This window comes from Folsomia candida, unplaced genomic scaffold (genome assembly GCF_002217175.1).
Source record: "Folsomia candida strain VU population unplaced genomic scaffold, ASM221717v1 Fcan01_Sc001, whole genome shotgun sequence".
Classification (NCBI taxonomy): domain Eukaryota; kingdom Metazoa; phylum Arthropoda; class Collembola; order Entomobryomorpha; family Isotomidae; genus Folsomia; species Folsomia candida.
In genome coordinates this window covers 20905724-20926561 of record NW_019091193.1, presented here as the reverse complement: position 1 = coordinate 20926561, position 20838 = coordinate 20905724, and the positions used below count along the sequence as shown (strand labels likewise).

General features: G+C 38.4%; 5 protein-coding genes and 1 long non-coding RNA gene across 9 annotated transcripts; 3 read left to right on the top strand and 3 right to left on the bottom strand.

The window, feature by feature from the left end:
* The first annotated feature begins 119 nt into the window (after positions 1-119).
* LOC118434159 (coagulation factor X-like) lies at positions 120-3680 on the top strand. 2 transcript variants are annotated; one of them, XM_035846993.1, is made up of 7 exons: positions 123-640; positions 738-1043; positions 1131-1250; positions 1334-1495; positions 1587-1761; positions 1849-2081; positions 2186-3680. In XM_035846993.1, exons 1-7 carry the CDS (start codon positions 457-459, stop codon positions 2611-2613), a joined length of 1608 nt encoding a protein of 535 aa, XP_035702886.1. In that variant the 5' UTR covers positions 123-456; the 3' UTR covers positions 2614-3680. The 2 variants fall into 2 exon arrangements, with proteins under 2 accessions (XP_035702885.1, XP_035702886.1); XM_035846992.1 differs by having other exon boundaries at positions 120-640; positions 738-1250.
* On the bottom strand, positions 2966-4526 carry LOC110856081. Its single transcript, XR_002548539.2, has 2 exons — positions 3796-4526; positions 2966-3678 (listed from the first exon to the last, which is right to left on the bottom strand). It is a non-coding gene; the product is annotated as an uncharacterized LOC110856081 (long non-coding RNA).
* Positions 4527-6237: 1711 nt separating this feature from the next.
* On the top strand, positions 6238-7431 carry LOC110856059 (trypsin-1). Its single transcript, XM_022104515.2, has 4 exons — positions 6238-6301; positions 6350-6727; positions 6867-7133; positions 7196-7431. Exons 1-4 carry the CDS (start codon positions 6238-6240, stop codon positions 7291-7293), a joined length of 807 nt encoding a protein of 268 aa, XP_021960207.2. The 3' UTR covers positions 7294-7431.
* A 148-nt stretch (positions 7432-7579) lies between these two features.
* Positions 7580-12428, bottom strand: LOC118434158. Its single transcript, XM_035846991.1, has 6 exons — positions 10361-12428; positions 9995-10277; positions 8900-9921; positions 8325-8824; positions 7890-8246; positions 7580-7817 (listed from the first exon to the last, which is right to left on the bottom strand). The coding sequence occupies exons 2-6, from the start codon at positions 10148-10150 to the stop codon at positions 7696-7698; spliced, it is 2157 nt and encodes a 718-aa protein (XP_035702884.1). The 5' UTR covers positions 10151-10277; positions 10361-12428; the 3' UTR covers positions 7580-7695.
* Positions 12429-12549: 121 nt separating this feature from the next.
* Positions 12550-13856, bottom strand: LOC110854025 (glutathione S-transferase). 2 transcript variants are annotated; one of them, XM_035846995.1, is made up of 5 exons: positions 13723-13853; positions 13438-13589; positions 13165-13356; positions 12916-13089; positions 12550-12861 (listed from the first exon to the last, which is right to left on the bottom strand). In XM_035846995.1, the coding sequence occupies exons 2-5, from the start codon at positions 13580-13582 to the stop codon at positions 12704-12706; spliced, it is 669 nt and encodes a 222-aa protein (XP_035702888.1). In that variant the 5' UTR covers positions 13583-13589; positions 13723-13853; the 3' UTR covers positions 12550-12703. The 2 variants fall into 2 exon arrangements, with proteins under 2 accessions (XP_035702888.1, XP_021958111.1); XM_022102419.2 differs by having other exon boundaries at positions 13438-13856.
* A 3748-nt stretch (positions 13857-17604) lies between these two features.
* LOC110854010 (serine/threonine-protein kinase meng-po) lies at positions 17605-20018 on the top strand. Of its 2 annotated transcripts, none has more exons than XM_022102406.2 (3): positions 17605-17807; positions 17900-18587; positions 18691-20018. In XM_022102406.2, the coding sequence occupies exons 2-3, from the start codon at positions 17922-17924 to the stop codon at positions 19234-19236; spliced, it is 1212 nt and encodes a 403-aa protein (XP_021958098.1). In that variant the 5' UTR covers positions 17605-17807; positions 17900-17921; the 3' UTR covers positions 19237-20018. The 2 variants fall into 2 exon arrangements, with proteins under 2 accessions (XP_021958098.1, XP_021958091.1); XM_022102399.2 differs by having other exon boundaries at positions 17606-17807; positions 17882-18587.
* The last annotated feature ends 820 nt before the right edge of the window (positions 20019-20838 follow it).

Here is a 20838-nt window from a genome sequence, read left to right as displayed (position 1 = left end):
TTTGTTATTATAACGTCGATACTAAATAAATATACTCATTTCCTGATTTTTCACGTCATTCAGATAGTCCAATTTTCATGCAATGTCCAACGCAAATAGTGCATATTATGAATGCATCATTTTTCACAGCCAAAAATTACAATTAAAAAAGGTTTCATTCAATCTCATCTCGTATGTTTCAACTGAATGGATCAAACGGTAACAAAACGGATGTTTGACCAATTACCTCGATTCTATTCATTTAATCGCACAACAATATGTGACACTTGTCCGTCAGGGAGATCCCATTATGGGCCAAAACAAACTATCAGTTTTGTGTATTATACAATGGTCATGCAATAGTGAGAAACAATCGCGGAGATTCACTGTTAATTTAACTACTAAAACTTTTGCTAAGTAAATTTAATTTTAAACTTGAAATTTAAAACAGCATTTTTATAAGAATGTGAAAACAAAATGCGATCCCATAATTTCATTATTGTGAAGATAATAATAGAAATATTATTCCTTGACGGTCTCATTCAGGACGTCCTAGGAGGACTGAAATGTCCTGGAAGGTGTGTGGTCGATCCGGCATCATGCCGACTCCTGGGTGGAAAAATTATTGGCTATTGTATCAACGGGCAGGCCTGTTGTGATTGTTAGTTTAACATCGTGTCTTATTTCATTAAAAATCATTTATAGCGAATTTTGTTTTTACATATTTATCTCTATTTATGCAAAATATTCATGCACAGTAAGTCAGATGGAAGGAGGGTCATGCGACACGACGGTAAGAAATGCAAAGGTATCTTATTTTATGTCTCCCAACTATCCAAACGAATCTGGTGGCGATCTCATTTGCGAACTGAACCTGGAATTATCCGAGAAAACATTGGGAGTGAAGCTCGATTTTGTCTCTTTGCAAATGGACAGTTTGCCGTTTGATTTGGCTGATTTTGCTGTAAGTCAAACTCCGGTTTGTGGCTCGGACATGCTCTTCATTAAAGGATTTCAGGGTTGGTCACCTGACCTCAGATGTGGAAATTTGACGGGATACTCCAGTATGAATTTAATAATTTCCCAAAATCTGAAAATATGTGGATATGTATGTGTGTCATTGCTTCCTGTTGAACAAATTTGTGTTCTAGTTTTGGTGGAGACAGAAAAAGGTCAGAAAAAATTGAGCTTAGTATTTGTGATGGCAAGTTCAATCTACAAGTGGAGGATTCGATTGACCCAATTTACTGAAGATGATGTCAACTCACGGGGTAGTAAGAAGAAAAGTTTATTAGAAAATGGTGAATTTGATATGAAAATATGTCTGATTTAAAGAATTGCGTATCGTACGTAGATTCCATTGTATCCAACAAAATAACCAATCTGCATAATACTGACGACCACTCAAACGACGGTAATGGAATAACCGGGTTTCAAAAAAATTATGACGATACTGGATATGCAAATACAATTCAAGAAGAAAACAGCGAAGGAGAGCCGATGTTGAGAATTGCGGGTAACAATATGCAAATTATTTTACTAGTCGAGTACGAGTTATAGAATTGGTACATACTTATCTACACATTTACATGATGATGGATTTTAAGGTGGAGAAGATGCTGAAAAATTTTCTATTCCGTGGCAAGTTTCCATTCAATCCGTGCAGGACTTTGAGTCTCATCTTTGTGGCGTTCCCGGAAGAAATATGACCGTTCATCTTTGTGGAGGGTCGATAATTGACGAGAGAACTGTATTGACTTCAGCACATTGTTTCTATTCCCCGTCCGTGATTAACCAATTCATAAATAAACAATTAAAAGTTTTGATGATGATTAATCTTATATTGACAGCTTGATGTAATGTAAACAGATCAAGATTTGCACACCCAACTTTGTCCGTCGATCAGATAAAGGTGGTCGTTGGGGAATTAGATCTGTGCCAAACCAACGAGACTTCCTTCACCAGATCGTACTCCGTTTCGCAAGTAATTTTGCATTTCAATTATTTTGCGAAAGAAATCTTGAATGATTTGGCCATCATCAAGCTGAAAGAGCCGATCGAGTTTAATCACGGAGTGAAACCCATCACATTAGCTGATACTGGTATATCTTGCACTAAATTTGTACACTTATTTGTACTACTACTGATATTGCGCATACATATCTATTACCACCGGGCTACTCAATTTTGATCTGAAATTTCCTAGATTTTGAAATATCGGACAAACCCACATTACTCGCTGGATGGGGGTCGTACAGCTTAGAAGAAAATATGACGTACCCATCCACCTTACAAAAAACTACAAATCTCGTTCTCTTTGCCGAGAAGGAATGTGTTGAGAGACAAACTGCTTATTTGAACTATAACAAAAACCTCACTAACCTCTCCAAAAAGTACGAAGGGGTTTTTGACCGTGGACTGTGTGGTAGGGGTAAAAGTAAGGAGGTGGAGGCAGGGTTTGGAGATTCTGGCGGAGGGCTAGTCGTCACATTGGAAAAAAGTTCTCCGATTCTTATTGGCGTTGTGAGCCATATGCGTGCAGAAATCGATTTTAAAACTAATGAAACTTTCCATCTTGATTATTTTGTAAAAGTTTCCGCGTTCAAAAAGTGGATCTTAATGGGAATGCTTTGAGCACCCTGTTTGAGAAAACGCGAGTTTCGAAATAAGAATGTACAGTTTATACATATGTATTTGTGTAAGCATGTATGAATGTGATATAGAATATAGAGTGTGCAATGTACAATACGGAAGAAAAAATATTTTAATTTTGGCTTCTAATTTAAGTTTACATTTTGACTCATTAATTTAACTACTCAAGTTTGAGTAAGAGTTTAAGCATTCAACCACATTCAACCACATTCCTTAGTTGAATAGGCAGGTACGCTATCATCTGGATAATAATAAAAATACTGATTACTTTAATGGATAGGAAAGAGATTAATTTCAAATTTCAAAATAAGAATATTTTTTAGTGATTCATGAATCAGTGTTTAATTTTTTATTTCAAACAAGTTGATTCCTTCGAAAGGAATTAAACGCCAGATAAAATTGTATGATACACTTTGACAAGTTTTTGTAACATTAATATCTTGCATGCTATTCGTGCTTGTTACGCAAAAAATTGCCAGAAATCAAGTTTTAAGATTCTCAGAAGAAGTGGTAACAAACACAACTTTCGACTCGAAAAAATCCCTCTGGCAAAAACGTAACTGAACAGACTATATGCGTCAGTGTCTGTCCATTACAGGAATTTAATACAAATGTATCATGTGTGTGTATGTATCTCATACCTTTTATGACTATGAAAATTGACTAATCTTTTGAGAACCAGTAATACTCGTTCACTGGATAATGTTGTTTTTTCATTAAACTTGTATTCGTTATTCATGATATCTTCTTATGTCCTCAAATAGCTGCGAAAGAACTGATTGATTTTTGACACAATGGTACGTAGTCTAACGAATAATGTTATAATAAATCCACAGAAATGTTACCAGACAATTTGGTTTTATGACATTGCTTGCATGAAAAACTTGATCGACAAAAAACCGGTGAAACAACTAATGCTTAATTTGGAATGGTTTAAACGAGCCTCGCAAATCGGTTTAATATAATTTACGTAAATATAATCTCATCGTGTATAAATTTCGTAAACTATGTATTGATGATCCAAAAGAGTAAAAGCCCCACAATCTGCTGTAAAATTTAAGGAGATTACTTCAGCGCAAAATAATAATTGTAAATGTATCACAAAATGTCTTTAATTTTTGTAAGAAATGAGTATTTAGAATTTTTTACACAGTTCGCGCATACCTTAAAAAGATGTACAAGTTCGCAAGGGTTATTTAGTCTTGGAAATCTAAAATTGGCATACACCTTAAATTGATGTACAGAGTTTGTAGCCTCTTCAGCAAAAAAGGCAATAAGACAAACTGAGCGCGTCCTTATTGTAAGTCGTTTAGCATAGTTTTTGGGAAGCAGAACCGCAATTTCACGGTCCGTGACTCCTCTGGCCAAGGACGCAGATTGGTTGCAGACGATCATAAAAATGTCGAATTGCTGACGTACACAACTAGTTGTTGAACTCGACTATTGGGCTAGGTTAAGCTCAAGAAGATGTGATGTGGGTAGCTGATGTTGTTTCGAGCGTCACAACTTGACCACTGAAACTACTTTCTGTCTAAGCACATGCATATTAGTCACCCCGTCTTTCTGTGAAACCTGAGAAAAGTGGCGAAAAGCCTGTATATTCTCAGACCTGGACTTCGGTCTTTGACTGGTGATGACGAGGTTAGGCCAGTTTTTTGTGTTCGTGCGTCCTTTGATCTCATCATGTTCACCGCTGGTATAAAATGCCATTCAGATTCTCACTCACACAATTGAAAGATGAACCGCTGGCAGACAAGACCACAATTTTTTATGTAGAACTTTTTTTCAATTTTGCACCAACCAAATAACCCTAAACCCAGCGGTTGCAAATTGCAATACCTCTGATTCACAGTCTGTGCGACGTTCCATTGTAGGGATTATAATGCATAGTGTGTTCTAATGTATGGTGATAAAGCATGTACCTTCAGCTTAAAGTTTCCTGTTACTGTTACTTTCGCATTCTTGAGTTAATTATATGTATTAACTTTATAGTAATTTCAATTTAGAAGTTCATTAATTTATGGATCTTCCGATACCAGTATACGAGTTGCTTCTATCAGATTATGTGTCAACAGCATTAAAAATAAAACAATATTTTTACACTAATTCTAATTTATTTTGTTTCAATTGCATCGACAATTTCCAATCACAAATGATTTACGTATGTAAGCGTTATTAAAAAAGCATTCCCACTTTTTCCACGAAAAAAACATCTCACTCCAACGTAAAATTTATTTGTGTTTTTTGCCACTGTAACAACGGGCAATAGCACGATACATACACTATTACGAGCTACATAAACGATGTGAACATGCACCACTTAAATTGATGTACGTAACAATCGTCTATCCAACAATTTTCGGTTAGCACGTACAAAATACGAGATGAGGCACACAAACAATCTTGACATTGGGTGCATGTGATGAAGATGGAAAAGTTAACCTGGCCCATTGATTACAAGAACTTGGTCTCTAAATCCCTAGAAAAGCTCGGTCACTTCAGATTTCGCAACATTCAGTTGACTTGTTTCGTTTGGAAAGGACAGAAGTGGTATCATCACGCGTGGTGATTGTTGCTCATGCAGTTTGGCTAAGACTACAAAGGAGGAAACGGTGATAATAAGGAAAACATCAATTTAAGTTGCACTGGAGGCAGTATGACCATAAATAAGCGTTCGTATTGACACCGGATTCGTATTTACGGCTTATGTACAAACAAAAGACGAAGTTGTAAATGCATTTCTGGTGCGATATTGGCGACTTGAGCTCATCCCAAGCTATCAATTGAAAGACGTGTTTCAGCAATCCATGAGGAAACTCAGGTTAGATTCTCTGGGGTTTTCAGTTTAAATTGTTTTCAGTTTTTAAGCATGTTATTGAGAACGGTTTTTTTGTGATGGAATTTGAATGATTTTTCTGTAGAGAAACTCCAGACTTTTGTTGTCACTTGCGGTCAAATAAGTACATATTTGTTGCGAAAATGTATTTCTGCATGCCTCTAATTTAAATATTACAGTTAGGCTCCAGCAAAGCTCATCATAAGCGATTATGGGTAAATATAATTAGAGGATTGTTGGTTCGCTTCCCACTGAGGTAACAATTTTTGTAACCTTTTAGCAATTCCATATTAATTTTATAGACTAACACTCGAAAATTAAAAGTTTAATTATAAGTATAATTTGACAAATATTTATGAACATAATTTTGTTTTAACTCAATTGTTCAGTAATGATCAATCATAGCGAGTATGCATAATCCATCGACTATATCAAAACCAACTCCAATTTACAGCAAATGGTTTTGCGGTACAGCGTATGCAATTGTAACCTCTTTTCCATCTCCAGCCTGTCAGTCATCGAAAAGATGGATCTTTGTTTTTAATGTTTCCCAACATTATCGGGGGTTTCCACACTTTACTCACACCATATCATCATCAGCCACGAGCGAGTTCTCATAATCACAGTTACGTTTGTTGGCGACATGCTTTATCATTTGTGGTCAATAGTTTATAAAGGGCAGCGTAAAGAGTTTGTGTCAGTCAACCCAGCACACACGTCGAGGTCGTTAGGAATATAAAAATCGTGAGTGGTACCAAATTTAGAGAAACATGACGTTGCCTTCGGCTCCTTGTGTTTTGGCTCTGGTACTGACCACAGTACTCGCAAATAAGGGTAAGTTGGCCCACGTGATTTGTACATATCAAATTAACTGGTTGTAATTTTCAGGAAAAATAACTGGGGGCAGCGACGCTCGACTCAGAGAGTTTCCTTATTCTGTGAGCCTTAGAACATACGACTTTGAAGGGTTGGGTCACTTTTGTGGCGGAGCAATTGTGAGTCCAAGTCTTGTGATCACTGCTGGTGCCTGCACTGATCCAGCCAGCCCAAAAATTGATGAGATAGTTGCTGGAACACTGAACAGGGTGATTGCCTATCCTGGCCAACAAGTACGAAAACCAAGGACCATAGTTCCACACCCTGGATACACATTTCCGCCATACAATGACATCTCCCTTATCTTCCTTGACGAACCCTTTGTGTTTCACGAAAATATTTCTGCAGTTGCCCTGCCAGAAGTTAATCAAACCACATATCCAAGTATTCAGGCAAAACTTCATATTAGTTCCTATTGTGTGTTTGTGTCATACATATGTAAATTCAGGTGCACTGCGTAAAAATGTGCAGATATACATATGCATACTATTTGTAAAATAACATTTTTACCGTGCTTTTATAGATCCGGTTGTGGTAAATGGCTGGGGGGCCGAGCAGTACGGTTTACCAATGTCAGAAGTGCTACAACGTGTCACATTGGACACTTACAGTGACGAGTATTGTGCTGAATTCATGAATGCAGAGGTTCCTCCGAGCCTTCTCTGCGCTGGGACGAATGAAGGTGGGATTGGCGCCTGCATTGGGGACGCTGGTGCTCCAGTGACTGCCACGACCGACAAAGTATACTTGGCTGGGGTATTGTCGCATTTTGGATGCACTGATTCCCAGTGTAAGTTCTTACAATAGAATTCCAAAATGTACAGATGATCAACAGTAATTTAAAATTGCAAGGCTGCGGTTTTCCTGGTCCAATGAATCATAACCCGGAAGTTGTACATTACCTGGAATGGATTCTGCAGCAGAACAGGATTCATAATGGGGGCTTGTGACGACTTTATGCAGCCTCGCAGTAATCGATAGCTCACCTATTTTAAAACCAGCTTCAATTTGTACTCAAATGTAAATAGTTGTAATTTGACAGGGGTAGCATGTGCATAATAAATGTCTAGTTAAGTAATTGAATTGAAGATATTTCGAATTGAATTTGATAGTAGTACATACCACGTGAATGCATAAAGTACCAGTTTGCGTTGTCAATGAAAGAAACACAGATCAGAAAATATATTTTTTTAAACTAGTAGAAGCAGTAGTAGCATTGCCCACTCTTTCTATTTCATAGTACGACTTTATTCCATCAAAAACAATTCCAGTTAAGTAAGTTGAGCATCGATATTTTAAGTATTTTAGTAACTCATCTCAGGATTAAATTCCTGTCGCATCCAGTTTTAAGATTATTGTCCTGCCGAACAGTCCACCTTGGCGCAAGAGAAAACACTTTCTCCACAACAGCCCCCGCTTAGCAGGCAAGTCGAAGGTGATCCGCAGTCACAAACTTCATCTCCTTCTACCAATCCTGGAAACAAAACACATTAACACCCGAAAGCTGTCTTCATTCACGGTTCACTTGCACAAGCCTGCAACAAACCATTTCCGCAAACCGCTTCATCATGAGCGCCCTTGAGGCAGTGAGCATTCTGCGAAGTGAGGAAAAGGGCCATCCCATGTCGCGCACAGGCTGAGAATCGGTGAGAGGCAGGTCTGAGACCCATATTGAGATAAGGACGGGGGTCCATGACGGGTGGGTCGAGGAATGCGCGTTCTGTCTCCTGTGTATCGACATGATGCAGTCCACACTTGCCATCTACTAAATTTTCATGATCAGCTCCCAAAATATGACCTATGCTGTGGAGAAGATGGCGAACAATGTCCCATGTCCCAACTTTACTTGTCCCATAAAGTCCAGAAATGAGAATCAGGTTATTAATTCGGTCACAGCCACCATCTGCAAAAGAATAAAATGGTATAAAAACAAAATGTTCAATTATTACCTCACCCTAATTAATATATGCGTACACTCTACTTTTTGTGGATATTGAAAGTGAGGGGGAGATATTATGGTAAATAAAAGCTAATCGAGCACAGCAGCCTGTTAGTTCTTCTTGCGCCCTCATTTGTGGAGCAATTCGCGCAAAGGTCTCTTTCGCAGTGACTGAATAAATCATTTTGGAAAATGGGATTTCCTCGAGTGGGGCGTCCTCCATCGAAGTTGGTTTGCGTGGGATGGGAATTCCAAGTTTCATAGCGTCGTTAGGGTTGTCCAAAATATGCGTTGGATAATCAGTATCAACGCTCTCAAAAGCGAGGTTGTGGTCGTAGTTTGAAGGGTCAAATGCGGCAGAGTCCTTCAATGAGCGCTTATTTTTACGATGGGTACTACGCATCAATGGATATAGTGGGCCAGACTTTGCATCGTCCTTCTCGGCTTGAGTGGGTTTAAGGTGGATGGTATCTGAGGTGAAAATAGTTTTTATTTTGAGCCCAATATTGTCTGGCAGTCCATCCTCATTGAAATCTTGGCTTCTAATGTAGATAATATTGATAATGTAGGCAATTGATTTTGCAAATGAGATTAACAAATAAACAGAAGTCCCAAACCTCAAAAGCCAATCAGTTAAACGGACAATTTGAACGACTTCAGAAATTCCGTGTAGAAGCCCAGATTTTGCACCGAATGAGGAAGCGAAATTGGGTTGAATCCAAATGCACAAGGAACAAATGGGATGTGCGGACAATGACTGGCTGAATAATGTTTCTGATTTTGACCAGTCCTCGCCAGTCAAGTCCAACTCATCTGCAATGTCCCCCGAAGGGAGGAGAAAATTGAACAAGTCAAGATTTCGTCTCACTCGGCTGTTATTCTTGGGTCTGGGGCGTGGGGTGGCCTGGGTAGAGTGGAAAATAGGGTCACGTTTCCTCCTTAAAGTAGTGGAAAAAGAGCCTTCAGCTCCAGAAGAAGTTGAACTGGATTTGTCCTCAGGGTCAGGTGGGCTTGTTGATGTCCTCTGTGACACGTTTATGGTCCCAAATGTAAGCACTGAATTTACAGGCTGAGATCCTGTTACTATTGCTGTCGAGTGGAATGGCAAATCACCGAACTTGTTGGTGTCATTGGTTTGTGTTTTAAGTTCGCCATCTGAAGAGAAATTACCCATTGATGGCTTTTTGAAGTCTTCATAATCATCATCGTGTGAACTTGTTGTAGAAGTGATATTGCCAATGTCACCAACACTAAGATTTGCTTGGGGAGTTTTTGTGACAAATGATTCCGGCATATGGCCCGACGACTCTGGGGAGACCAATGTGGAGTTCTCGTCGTCATATACTTCAGGAGGATCGGAAACCTCTGAGTCGTCACTCGTACTGCTAATGGTCAATAAGGCGGTTGATGTGGTCTGGGACAATGAAGAGTCGAGCGGCGACGTTATACTGGTAACGCTTTGAGTAACTGATGACGTGGGTATTTTATCAACAGTAGTGCTTTGCTGAATGTCGTTAGGATCAGTCATAAAGGTTGACTCCATCGAACCTATCCCCATCGAATCTGACCCCGTAGAATCTGTCGAGGCATCGTCGTCTTCAGTAGAAAATTCGACAGCCTGCTCAGCTTCGGGCGTGGCCTTCAACGATTTTGTGGAAACATGATAATGAAATTCAGAATTAAAAGATATATCTAATTTTGTTCTCAGATACCGACACGGAGGAGCTGTGTTCCATAATTGTTGAAGTTGTTATACTACGTGTTTTGAGGTTAAGTGATGTTATTGAGTGTGATTTATTGGTACTCTTAGGGTGATGATTATGGGGTTTGGGTATCATTTCAAAGAGGATTGCATTGTCACTTTCCATCCGGGCGATGGGTGAATCAAGAAATCGAGTGTTATAAAGTGGAGCGTTTTCTATTGGTTCTACGTAGAACGCAATGTGATGACCTCGTCTTTTATCCACTAGTTTTATCCAACCATAAAATTCGTTCCTATGAATGAAAAAAATCGGGAAAAGTCAAACAAGTCACATAGTTGTGTATACTGTCATATAATGCCATGCCGGTTACCACACCTTTGTGAAATGTGCCCATGGACAACAGAACTTGGATAACCAACCAAAAAGCCACGGACAGGTTGGATTTTAGCATAGAGTTGTGACGGAGAAAGCCTTTGATCTCCAATTGTGATTCCCGAACCCTGTGAAATGTGGAGATTCGGAGAACAGAAGAGGAATGCAAAAATTATAAGTTCTAGTTTGTGAAACCTGGTGGAATATGCTTTGCAGTTGGATTGAATCGGGCTGGATCTTAAACAGACACATCGTTCGAGATCCCTTTTTTCTGAATTTGGTGAGTGTAACAGAGAGGGATGCGCCACATGGCTTGGCTCCCGACAACTCGGACAGGATGGTGGAGAGCTGGGATGGAAGTGGAGGAAGCTCGGAGTAAGATTTAGCGACGTGCGTATTCAAGGTGGCAAAGGTAAACTGGGAAGAACGTGACCGCTCTTGACCGACACGACGTCGACGATACAGTAAATGAAGTTTTTTAAGAAGGAACGCCGAGGTGTCGCTACCCTCAGCATTTTCCAGACAAAGAAAGATGACTAGTATGAAGTAAATCCTGTAAAATAGGGATGATGATTTTGACATGATATTGTAGTATGATTAGGTTGGTGTGATGTATATTATTGCGTATTGGAAATATGTCCCGTCCGGCTGATCCCTAGATCTTAATCTAATTTAGGACGATTCTATAACAACTTTCATACAATAGTGGTATTCACCAGGGCGCATAAACTTTTTGTTGTCCGTGGTTTCTCTTAATTCATGGGAAATTCATGGGAACCATGAATTCATGGGAACAATCAAATTCATGGGAAAATTGCATGCAATTCCCGAACTTTTAATTTTTTAATTTTTTAGAAAAAATGCTCATCCCTGCATCACCCCCTTAAGGTACCACAAGAGGTTGAATATTTCAATTTTTTCTGGACTTAGCAACATGACTTTTTAGAGAAAATGAGTCAAGACATGAAGTACGGCTCCGCATAACAACAAGAGCATTTGGGTATTTTTAAGAGCTCCCCGAGATGGAGGGGGTGGACTTTGAGGTCATAATGGTTGTTATTTGGAATCATTATATATTTCTGCAGGGTGTATAATCCGTTTATGGGCTCACTTGTGTCAGGTGATGAGATGTGAACCATTTTTGTCCTCAGAAACATAAAATAATATGGAGGGGCAAGTATAGAAATGCTGTTTCGGAAAGTATGGAAGAGAATATGGAAATGAGACCCGTTATGCTCCCCAAGTAAAACTATTTCGCACGATGTGGGAGTCGTCCCACGTTTGTGCTCCGTATGGTTTTGACGCTAGGACGTTTTAAAAAAAATTCATCATGGTCGACTATTTTGGCTATAAATACGTAAGTATAAGTAACAGCAAAAGGGGACATTTACCAAAATTTAGAGCAGTAAATTTTTTACAAAATTTGTATTTGAACCAAATTTCTACCTACTATAATTTCTGAGAAAATTACAATCAAAGTTAGTGGTATAATTCCTTGCCAACTCTCTTGTGGTACCTTAAGAGAAACCACGGACAACAAAAAGTTTATGCGCCCTGGGTATTCACAGTAACCGATTATTGCGATTATAATCATTATCGATTATAATCACCCAAAAATTCTCTATGGGGAAAAATAAACCAATGTGATTATAATCGTCAAAAAAATAATCCTCTCCGAGGACGATTATTTGGATTATAATCCTTGATAAGTCTCGGACGCCTATCCGGATCAAGTAAAGGTTTTCCCAACCCACCAACATCGGGTTTTTCCTCTACTCCCCAAGCCAACTAAGTGTATTTCATAGTTTATCAATGTTTATGTTAATAAATGCGACATTAATCCTTGATCCAAATGCAACTTTTTTAAAACGTCCGAAAAAGTAGCCGTTGCTATGATACTATTTAATGAATCCTGCTGGATATTTTAGGCAAAATAATCAAAATACAACAATAATCTGGTGCGTTCATGGTATATGATTATAATCGATTGTGATTATAATCGTCCTCACGATTATAATCGGTTACTGTGAATACCACTAATATAAGGATCAACTTGAATAAGAGCCACAATTTACAAATAAGTTTCAGCATCGCAAAGAGAACAAGAGCAACGTACACACAAGTTGACAAAGGCACGATTGACGGTGATTTATCCTTTACTATAGGTGCTAATTATTAATTCCAAACCCTACTTCAATATGAATAATTTATTATTGTAATTTACAATTTATAAATATATGAAAATTTGAAGTTACACAGATTTTCTCTTTACACGAACATTGAGATTCAATTAACATTGAAAATCCGACGTATTTTCATTTTTCTAATAAGTTCATTTTGAACTTATTAGATCTTTGTATACTCTCGTTGTTTAATCCATTCTTGAATTTTAGGGAGTGACTCCACTGCTTGCTGTTGTTTCTTTAGATTTTCATAAGCTTTCAACAGATTTTCGTCATCAAATATCTCTTCCCAAATGGCAGTAAAGTTTGCCAGAAAAAAGTCTGTCAAATGTACGAATTTTAGCTCATAAATACCACCCATTTATCAATGATTACCTGCCCATCGAACTTTCTCTCCACAAATGAAGTCACCCCTTTCTTCCTCCAAAATTTGGTCCATATTTTTTAAATAAATCCAAAACTCGTCATCCAAGAGTTCTTTCTTCAGCTGCGATAGTTTGCTGCAACCTTCTGGATCAAAATATTTCGCAACGATGTAGGGCTTCATTCCTGGCCCAATAAAAAAAATTATGAAAATTGAGCTCATTTAGCAAGACTTTGTCAAGTAAATACGAATCAACTCACGCATTCTGAAGTCTTGAACAGCATCAACAATCATGTCACATCTCGCTTGATCCAAAGGGTCCGTTGGCATGAGTTCAAACGTTGGGTATGAATTTGCCAAGTATCTGCAAATAGCTGAGGTTTGAGTTAAACAATAAGTTTTGCCATTCGAATCAGTTGTGTGAAGTTCTGGGACTTTGAGCCACTTGCAACCTGCATTAAAACCTTAGTTAATAACGTGTATAAGATCCCTTATGTTGTAAACGGATGCAAACTGTATAAGAAATTTCTCACTGGTTCGGACTTGCCCTTGCCATTCTGCAGGATCAATTCTGACATCTTCAAATTGGATTTGCATATATTTGAACAACATACGAATGGGTTCTCCCAAAGTTCGTAAATTAAAATACACTAATTTGTATTGCGTAGTATTAGACATGGTGTCCCTATTAGTAAAACTGCTTATTATGTAAACCAGATTTCAGTTAAAGTTGACACGTTAAGCCCAATCAAACCAAACCAAAAACTTTTGAAAGTAGCCGAGTATTTATATAAACGAAAAAGATGTACGTTATATACCTGGAATTGCTGAGAGATATTTTCTTTCCAACCTTATGCAGCAGTTACAACGATTGTGACATTGCAACTGAGGATTGTTTTACACAGTTGGGTAAGAAAAATAGCTTTCAAAGACCCATCATCACCAAATTATTGATATAAAATAAATATGGAGATATATACCTCCGGTATTATAGCTACATAAACACATATTTATGTATAATGTGCATGTATAGATGTGTATGTGTGGGGCTTTTGTACATATTATGCACACCATGATATCTATATATTTCATATGTATGTAACACAGATTCCCTGCTCGTTTGTGCCTATCTATGTCAGATCCGAGATTGTCCATCGCAATTTGACCTTGTTTAGCATTATATATAGGTAGCTGTCATAGTCTTGCATTTTAATCACGCTGGCGCCATTCTTTATTACCGTCAAGATTATACTTTAAATGTTAAACTTATCAGAAATGTTGCTGTGCAGGTAGGGAATGAACTAGGGTTTTGGTGATGTTTAGTGTTTAAGATTATACTAAAAATGGGTTATCCACACTCGAAACAAACTTAAATATTTCGCCTTGTGTGACACATTTGGGCTCATGCCTTGTAAAAATGCATCCCACTTCTTGTTTGTACTTTTTACGAACGGCTTGTTTATCGCTAATTTGACGCCAACTAAAATGATGATTGATGAGTTCATAACCACTAAAGTCATAATAATGTTGAACGAGTTTCATGCCTGTCACTCTTGCACTTTTTCGGGGTGTGGTGGGTACTTGATTTAATTAGGAAGTATGCATGTAGAATAAGAGAGCGTCTAAAATTGGACCTCAGGACAACTAGGCCATAAAATTTCCGTCACAAGTTTTAGGTTTTATTTTATGACACAAATCGGGTCCCAGCTACGAAACTTTGTACCAATCTTTACGACGTGGTCAAGTATAAAATCATCTTTTATTATGCAAATGTTTTTCTCACATGTCTCATCGGCAACTTCAGCTTCTGTTCACATGTCGACTTTGTTGCAAAGTGTGGCCCAGACATATTACTGTCATACAAAATGGACACATTTTCTGATTTTTAGTACTGCCAATCTTTGAAACAGTTTGCATTATATTGCAAGCGCAACAGCTGCATTAAGTTTTCTTAATGGGGTAGTAAAGTTGTGCAAATGTCGTGGCAGCCCCTTCTCAGCCTCATTTTAGCATTTCCACCCCAAATGTTGTAGCACAAACCTATTTAGAAAATCTACATTGTCATAAATTATAGGTAATGTTGTCTTCATGAGGTTGCAAATGCTTATCGGGACAATTTCAACCAGTAATATAAACAACTCTGAAAGAAACACCGACAGCAGCGGCTTAATTTTAGAAACACTGTGATGCTCAGTTTGGAAATTCTAAAACGGAACATGGGAGAACATGATTGGAAATATTTAAGTATAATGCAAAACGAATGAATCTCTGGAATCAACTCAAAGTCAAAAGAAGGACAAAGAGTTCAATATCTTCCACTTTTCTAGAAACTGTTTGACATTCAAATGAAAATCAATGTTTATTTTCACAAAACAGATTGAAATTGAACATGATTGGATGTGATGTGATGATAACCACTTTCGTTTGTCAGATATGGTTTTCAAATATCTTGTACCCAAATAATTTTAGGAATGTTTGATTCCATCCGTCAGTATTTTTAAATCCTTCCCAAGTCTTTCCAAATTCTCTTTGAGTAAAAAATCATATTTGCAAGTCGACTGAATAACTATGTTCGTAATGAAAGCCGAGTTTTGCAAGTATCTGAAATTCAGATTCTGAATCAACAAAATTTCCGTTTTCAGTTGCTCTTGTCAACTTGTCCACTCCTTGGATCCATTGACGTCACTGAAAGGAGTGAAGAAAGAAACAGTGTATCAGTGGAGGTCATAAAATTGTAATATGTATCTTTGAAAAATAAGTTTTGGCATTGCAAAAAGGAGTTTCCCATAAGATGGAACGAACTCGAGTGAACTAGGCAGATATGTAAGATGCATCGCAAAATGTTACTAACTGGTGCATGCATTCTAGATTTTGGATAATTTCAATGTGACATGCAAATTTATCAAGCAGATGTCAAACGGTCAATTGAACAATTTGTCATTTACTACTTCTAAATCTGCACGTCAATACCTAAATCCATGTAGATACTTCAAAATCCTGTGACTAATCTTCTTTTCCGCATATAAACTAATCAATAAGACAAATTACTGATGAGGCTAGCTTATAAAATCATTCGTTAAGTCGTCATCCGTCAAATTGGATGTTAGTCATCCCCTCAAACAGAAGAGTTCGTTTTCAGCCAAATTAATTAGCCTCGTCTCGTCTCATTTTTCTGTCCTTTTTCAATTCCCCTTACACGTCTCGGATTTGGAATTAGTCATCTTTCGTTCTCCTTAATCGTCATCAGATAAAAACAGAAACCTTCCCTCGATCGGATGTATGTATGTATCAATCTTCCTCACAATGAGCATACGGCGTTCATTGAACCACCAACAACAGTGAACATACACAACATCCACATTGAAATTACAATAATTTACGTATAAGTGTTCGTAGATGCTTATGTGATCCTCCCCATCACAATCAAATCGCTTTACGGATACAATTTGCCGAGCCCAATTAAAACCCTGTTAAGAGTCAGTCAGTATTATTATAATTCTCTGAACTCATTTGTGCTTCATCCAACTTTTTCTGCTATGTTGGACGGAGCCAAAAAGTTTACATTTTACAGTACACTTATTTTTCTACGGTTGCGTGCAATATGAGCATGAAAAATGGTCCTCTTCAGGTCAACTTCTTAGGACTCTGCCAAATTATGTTACAAACAGTAGCAGATATGTATACGCAGCGATTTAATAATGATATTAAATCGCTATGATATGATATTATTTCTTTCATATCATGGTGCGAAGTAGTGTGAGCTTTGCAATAAATTAAAACCATGTGCCAAATATTAGGGTTTCGGTTAGTGCATACATACAAAAGTAATCATGAAAGCAACAAATCTGGTTGCCCACTTTTGAACTCCTTGATGTTGCCACATGATAAGTTGAGGCCGACAAGTACCAGATCTAGATAATTTCGTTGTCCCAGGATTTCCTAGAACGAGAAAATCAAGAACACCAATGACGTCAACCATCCAAACACGTTGGATTTCCCATCAAACACTTTGCCGACTAAGTTAACAGAGTCATCAAAGCCAATATATTTATATATCTAGTAGTGACTTCATAGAGTTGATTTACTTACTTGCAGATTACTTGCAGTAGAATCTAATAAAACACACTTTTGAACATTGGACTGTTACATGTTATATATTTCAGAACTGAAATTAGATAAATATTTGCAAAATTTCCATGATATTTACTTTACTGGTACTGGCAAAGCAATGTGTGTGTTTTAAAGTAATTTTGAATCCTAAGTTGTATGATATGAATCCATAAGTTTGAGACCCAATTAGTTTTCAGGAATCAATTAAACGAATTAAGTAAATACAATTAGTACAGAAAACAAAACACGTTCCACTAAATCTTAATTATTTCATTGAGTAAAAAGTCGACATAAAAAACTGTATCTATGTATTTCCCTCCGCAGTATTGCCATGAACATGATCAGGTCGCCGGAATTGGTTTACAATACCGAGAAACGATTTTCCCCTTTATTCATTCGGGGATTTCATCAAGTGGGAGCTGGACGCAGAGAGATGATCTCTGTTCTGTTCCCTCTCCTGTTCTTTGTACGTAGGACAGGACAACTACTCGGAACGTACGTACGTTTCGAGTAGTTGACGATTTCTTTCTATCCGATCCGATTTCTGCATAAAATAAGAGCATGATTTTAGTTTTCGCTCAGTGTGCTTTTGGCTCTTACATAACAAACAACTATAAATCTACATACAGTCGAAATATTCTTTCGAGTCAACACATTTTCTCAACGCCATCAAAACAATTGCCGAAGATTTTAATTTTCGTGACTCAGTTGTGTGACGCATAACTAAATTGGTGAAACTTCGAAAATAGTATCGCAGAAATTGAGACAAAACTTGCAACTTGAGTTTGAGCAGGTAAGAAATTTTATCCGTTGTCTCAACTTGTGTTCCACGTATAGTGGAAATTCATATACCATATTTTTAAACAGGAATCGTCAATTAAACAGGATCCTCAATAAGCAGGTGTTCATGGGTTTACCCGAAATGGCTCGATATCTAGAAGTTCCGCCATCTCACTACAGAACAGAATCCTCACCAACTCCATCAACAAAGTCAACATCTTCAGCGTCCACTTTTAAGCTCCATTCACTTCAAGAGTTAAACATGGAGGAGGAGTTCACCATCCTGAAAATTTTATCTGAAGGCTGCTTCTCCAAAATAATCCTTGTCCGACCAAACGCCCAACGGGAACGTCTCGTCCTTAAAGCAATTCATTGTGAGGCCACGAGTGCCGATGAATTTGGTCGTGAACTCAACTACAACTACTTTCTTAGCCCGCATCCATCCATCCTCACGTCGTACAATGTAGCCTTCTTGTGGGACAATGCATTCGTATACGCTGCAGAATTTGCGCCATTTGGAGATTTGTCACGTCACCTACGGAAAGATGGACTTGGAGATGAAGAACGTGTCAAAAGTGTTGCGAGCCAGCTAGTTTCTGCAGTGGAATTTATTCACAGCTTTCACCTGGTTCACAGAGACATTAGGATGGAAAACGTGCTCGTTTTTAGGAAGGACTTGAGTCTAGTCAAACTTTGTGATTTTGGACACACTCTGCCCACTGGAAGCTTAATTGTAAAAAACAAATCTGAACTTGGGGCATGCACCTGTTATGGAGCTAGTTGTCCTCCAGAGGTGAGATCAAAAATCTACTCATATGATATGCACATATAGCCTGTACACATTACGTTAACCTTAATTTTTACTAATGATCTTCATGTGTGGTGTTCAAATATAGGTTTCTGAAATCGTGGTTCAAGAGCGGTACTACACGAGCTCGGCGGAAGATGTCTGGTCACTGGGCATCCTGATCATCACCTGTCTCACGGGAGATGCTCCCTGGACCTCGGCTGAGATTTGCGACCCTTCATACTCTGCATGGCTGGACTGGCTCAAGAGGAAAAACATGAAGCTAATGGAACCCTTTCCCAGTTTCACAGCTCGATTCCTTCGCCTTCTTAAAAGGATCCTGGAACCAAAAGCAGGAAAGAGGAGCAAGGTGGGAGAGATTTCCAAGTACTTGGGCGACGAGTGGATGCTGGCCAAGGGCGTTGCAGGGGCGGTGGGACGCAGAGTCAGCACTGCGGTGGGACTGGAGAGAGTCGAGTCAAATGTCACCTCAAAAAGTGGTGGACTTCGGAGGCCCAGCAGGTACGGGGCATTGGGCAAAAAGAGGTCAACAAGGTCGCTTAAGCTTGACAATGAATTGGAGACTGCAGAAGAACCAGTGGCCGAAAGAGTCGGTCGGTGGGTTGTTCAAACCACTATTAATACTCCTACGTAATAGCATTAGAGCTCATTTAACAGATAATTAATTAATTGGAAGCAGAACTAGAGGCGGCAATATCAACGACTCAAGGCGTGTATACACATGTATATGCAGACCAAGTGAAAGCACAACATTGTTTTCCACCAGAGCGCCAGACTGTCTGCTTAATTCCAGAATGATCTTGTTTTTTTATACTTTTCTTCTTCTCTCACTTGTCAAATGTATTTATAGTCACGTCGAGCAGTTGAGTTTATAATTAATTGAGGTTTACGCCATCCACACCCACGCGCTCTACATATGTCGCCCACTTAAACACAGAAGTATACACATGTAAACTTTCCTTTATAACTCAGTTGGTCGTTCGCTTGCAATATTGCTATTTTCGACTGTATGGTTTCAGACTTGGGCTTTAAATAACAAAAGGGCCAATGTTTACGAATATATGCAAGAGTTTATTATGTTTAAGCAGTGTAGTTAGTAATGAGGTCAAAGGGCGGAGTAAAACTCTGCAGATTTTGGTAGCTAATACATATGTATGTGTATAGTGAGTTTGCTCTGCTGGACTTATTTTTAGATATTGGCGATATTTTTGGAACCAACTTTGCCCAAGCTGTCACTCACTCGGTATAATTACTTTTGCTTTGTAACCAGTGCTGTGCTGTATGTAAACTATTTTAACTTATTTCTGTTAAGTAAGAATTATTTTGACGGGGTCTTCAAATTTGTATGTCGATCAACACTAGAGTAAATTTAATCATAAGCTTTGAAATAAAGAGTTTTATACAGAGTAACAGTCATACGGGAGAAAGCATTCATTTTATTTGACTGGTTCTACACGCAAGCATGCAGCGATACTGTACTTATTTAGTGACTCATTTCATTTGGATGTGCACGACATGTTCGAGTGCCCTGTGTGAATTAATTTCCGGGTTTACTATGGGAAGCACTTGTTCGGTTTGTATGCATATTTATGCATGCATGTACATTAGGGCGAACCTTTCCGCTTTTCTCTTTCACGCATCCACAAACAACTCATACAAATGTCAAACTTTTATACGGTATGATTGTCCAATTACACCTTTTTGTTATGAAAACTGATCGCGAGTGGGGCAGCAACTCCTCGTTCAGGTATTGGCAAAAATACGTACGTATTCTCTCTGGCATATCAATTTAAGTATTTGGCTCTCGTCCCCACTCATTTACTTTTCCGAGTTCCAATCGATTGAGTTGTCCATTACTTGTTGCCAATTCGGACAGTCGAATTCTGACCATATTCGCAGCAACAATGTACAGCTATTTCCAGACAATATTGGAAGAAGAATTGGGCATAGTTTGGGCAACTCTTCCCCCCATCCACTTCCGGTGGGCTTCACTGCTGGACCATTCGTCTTCAGAGCTCATTCAATTTTGCCAAGCCAGGCAGGCATCGGAGGATAGAACGATGGGTGTCGCAAATGAAGAGGGACATCATTTCCAGCTCCCCCTCCTCTTTGGACAGTTGCCTCGGAAGGGAGTGGTTGCAGGAGTTTGGGTTTGAACTCTTAAAAATTATACCACCAAACTCGCCAATAAACGTGCCAATAAAAATCTGAGCAACAAACGAGGGTACATAAAATA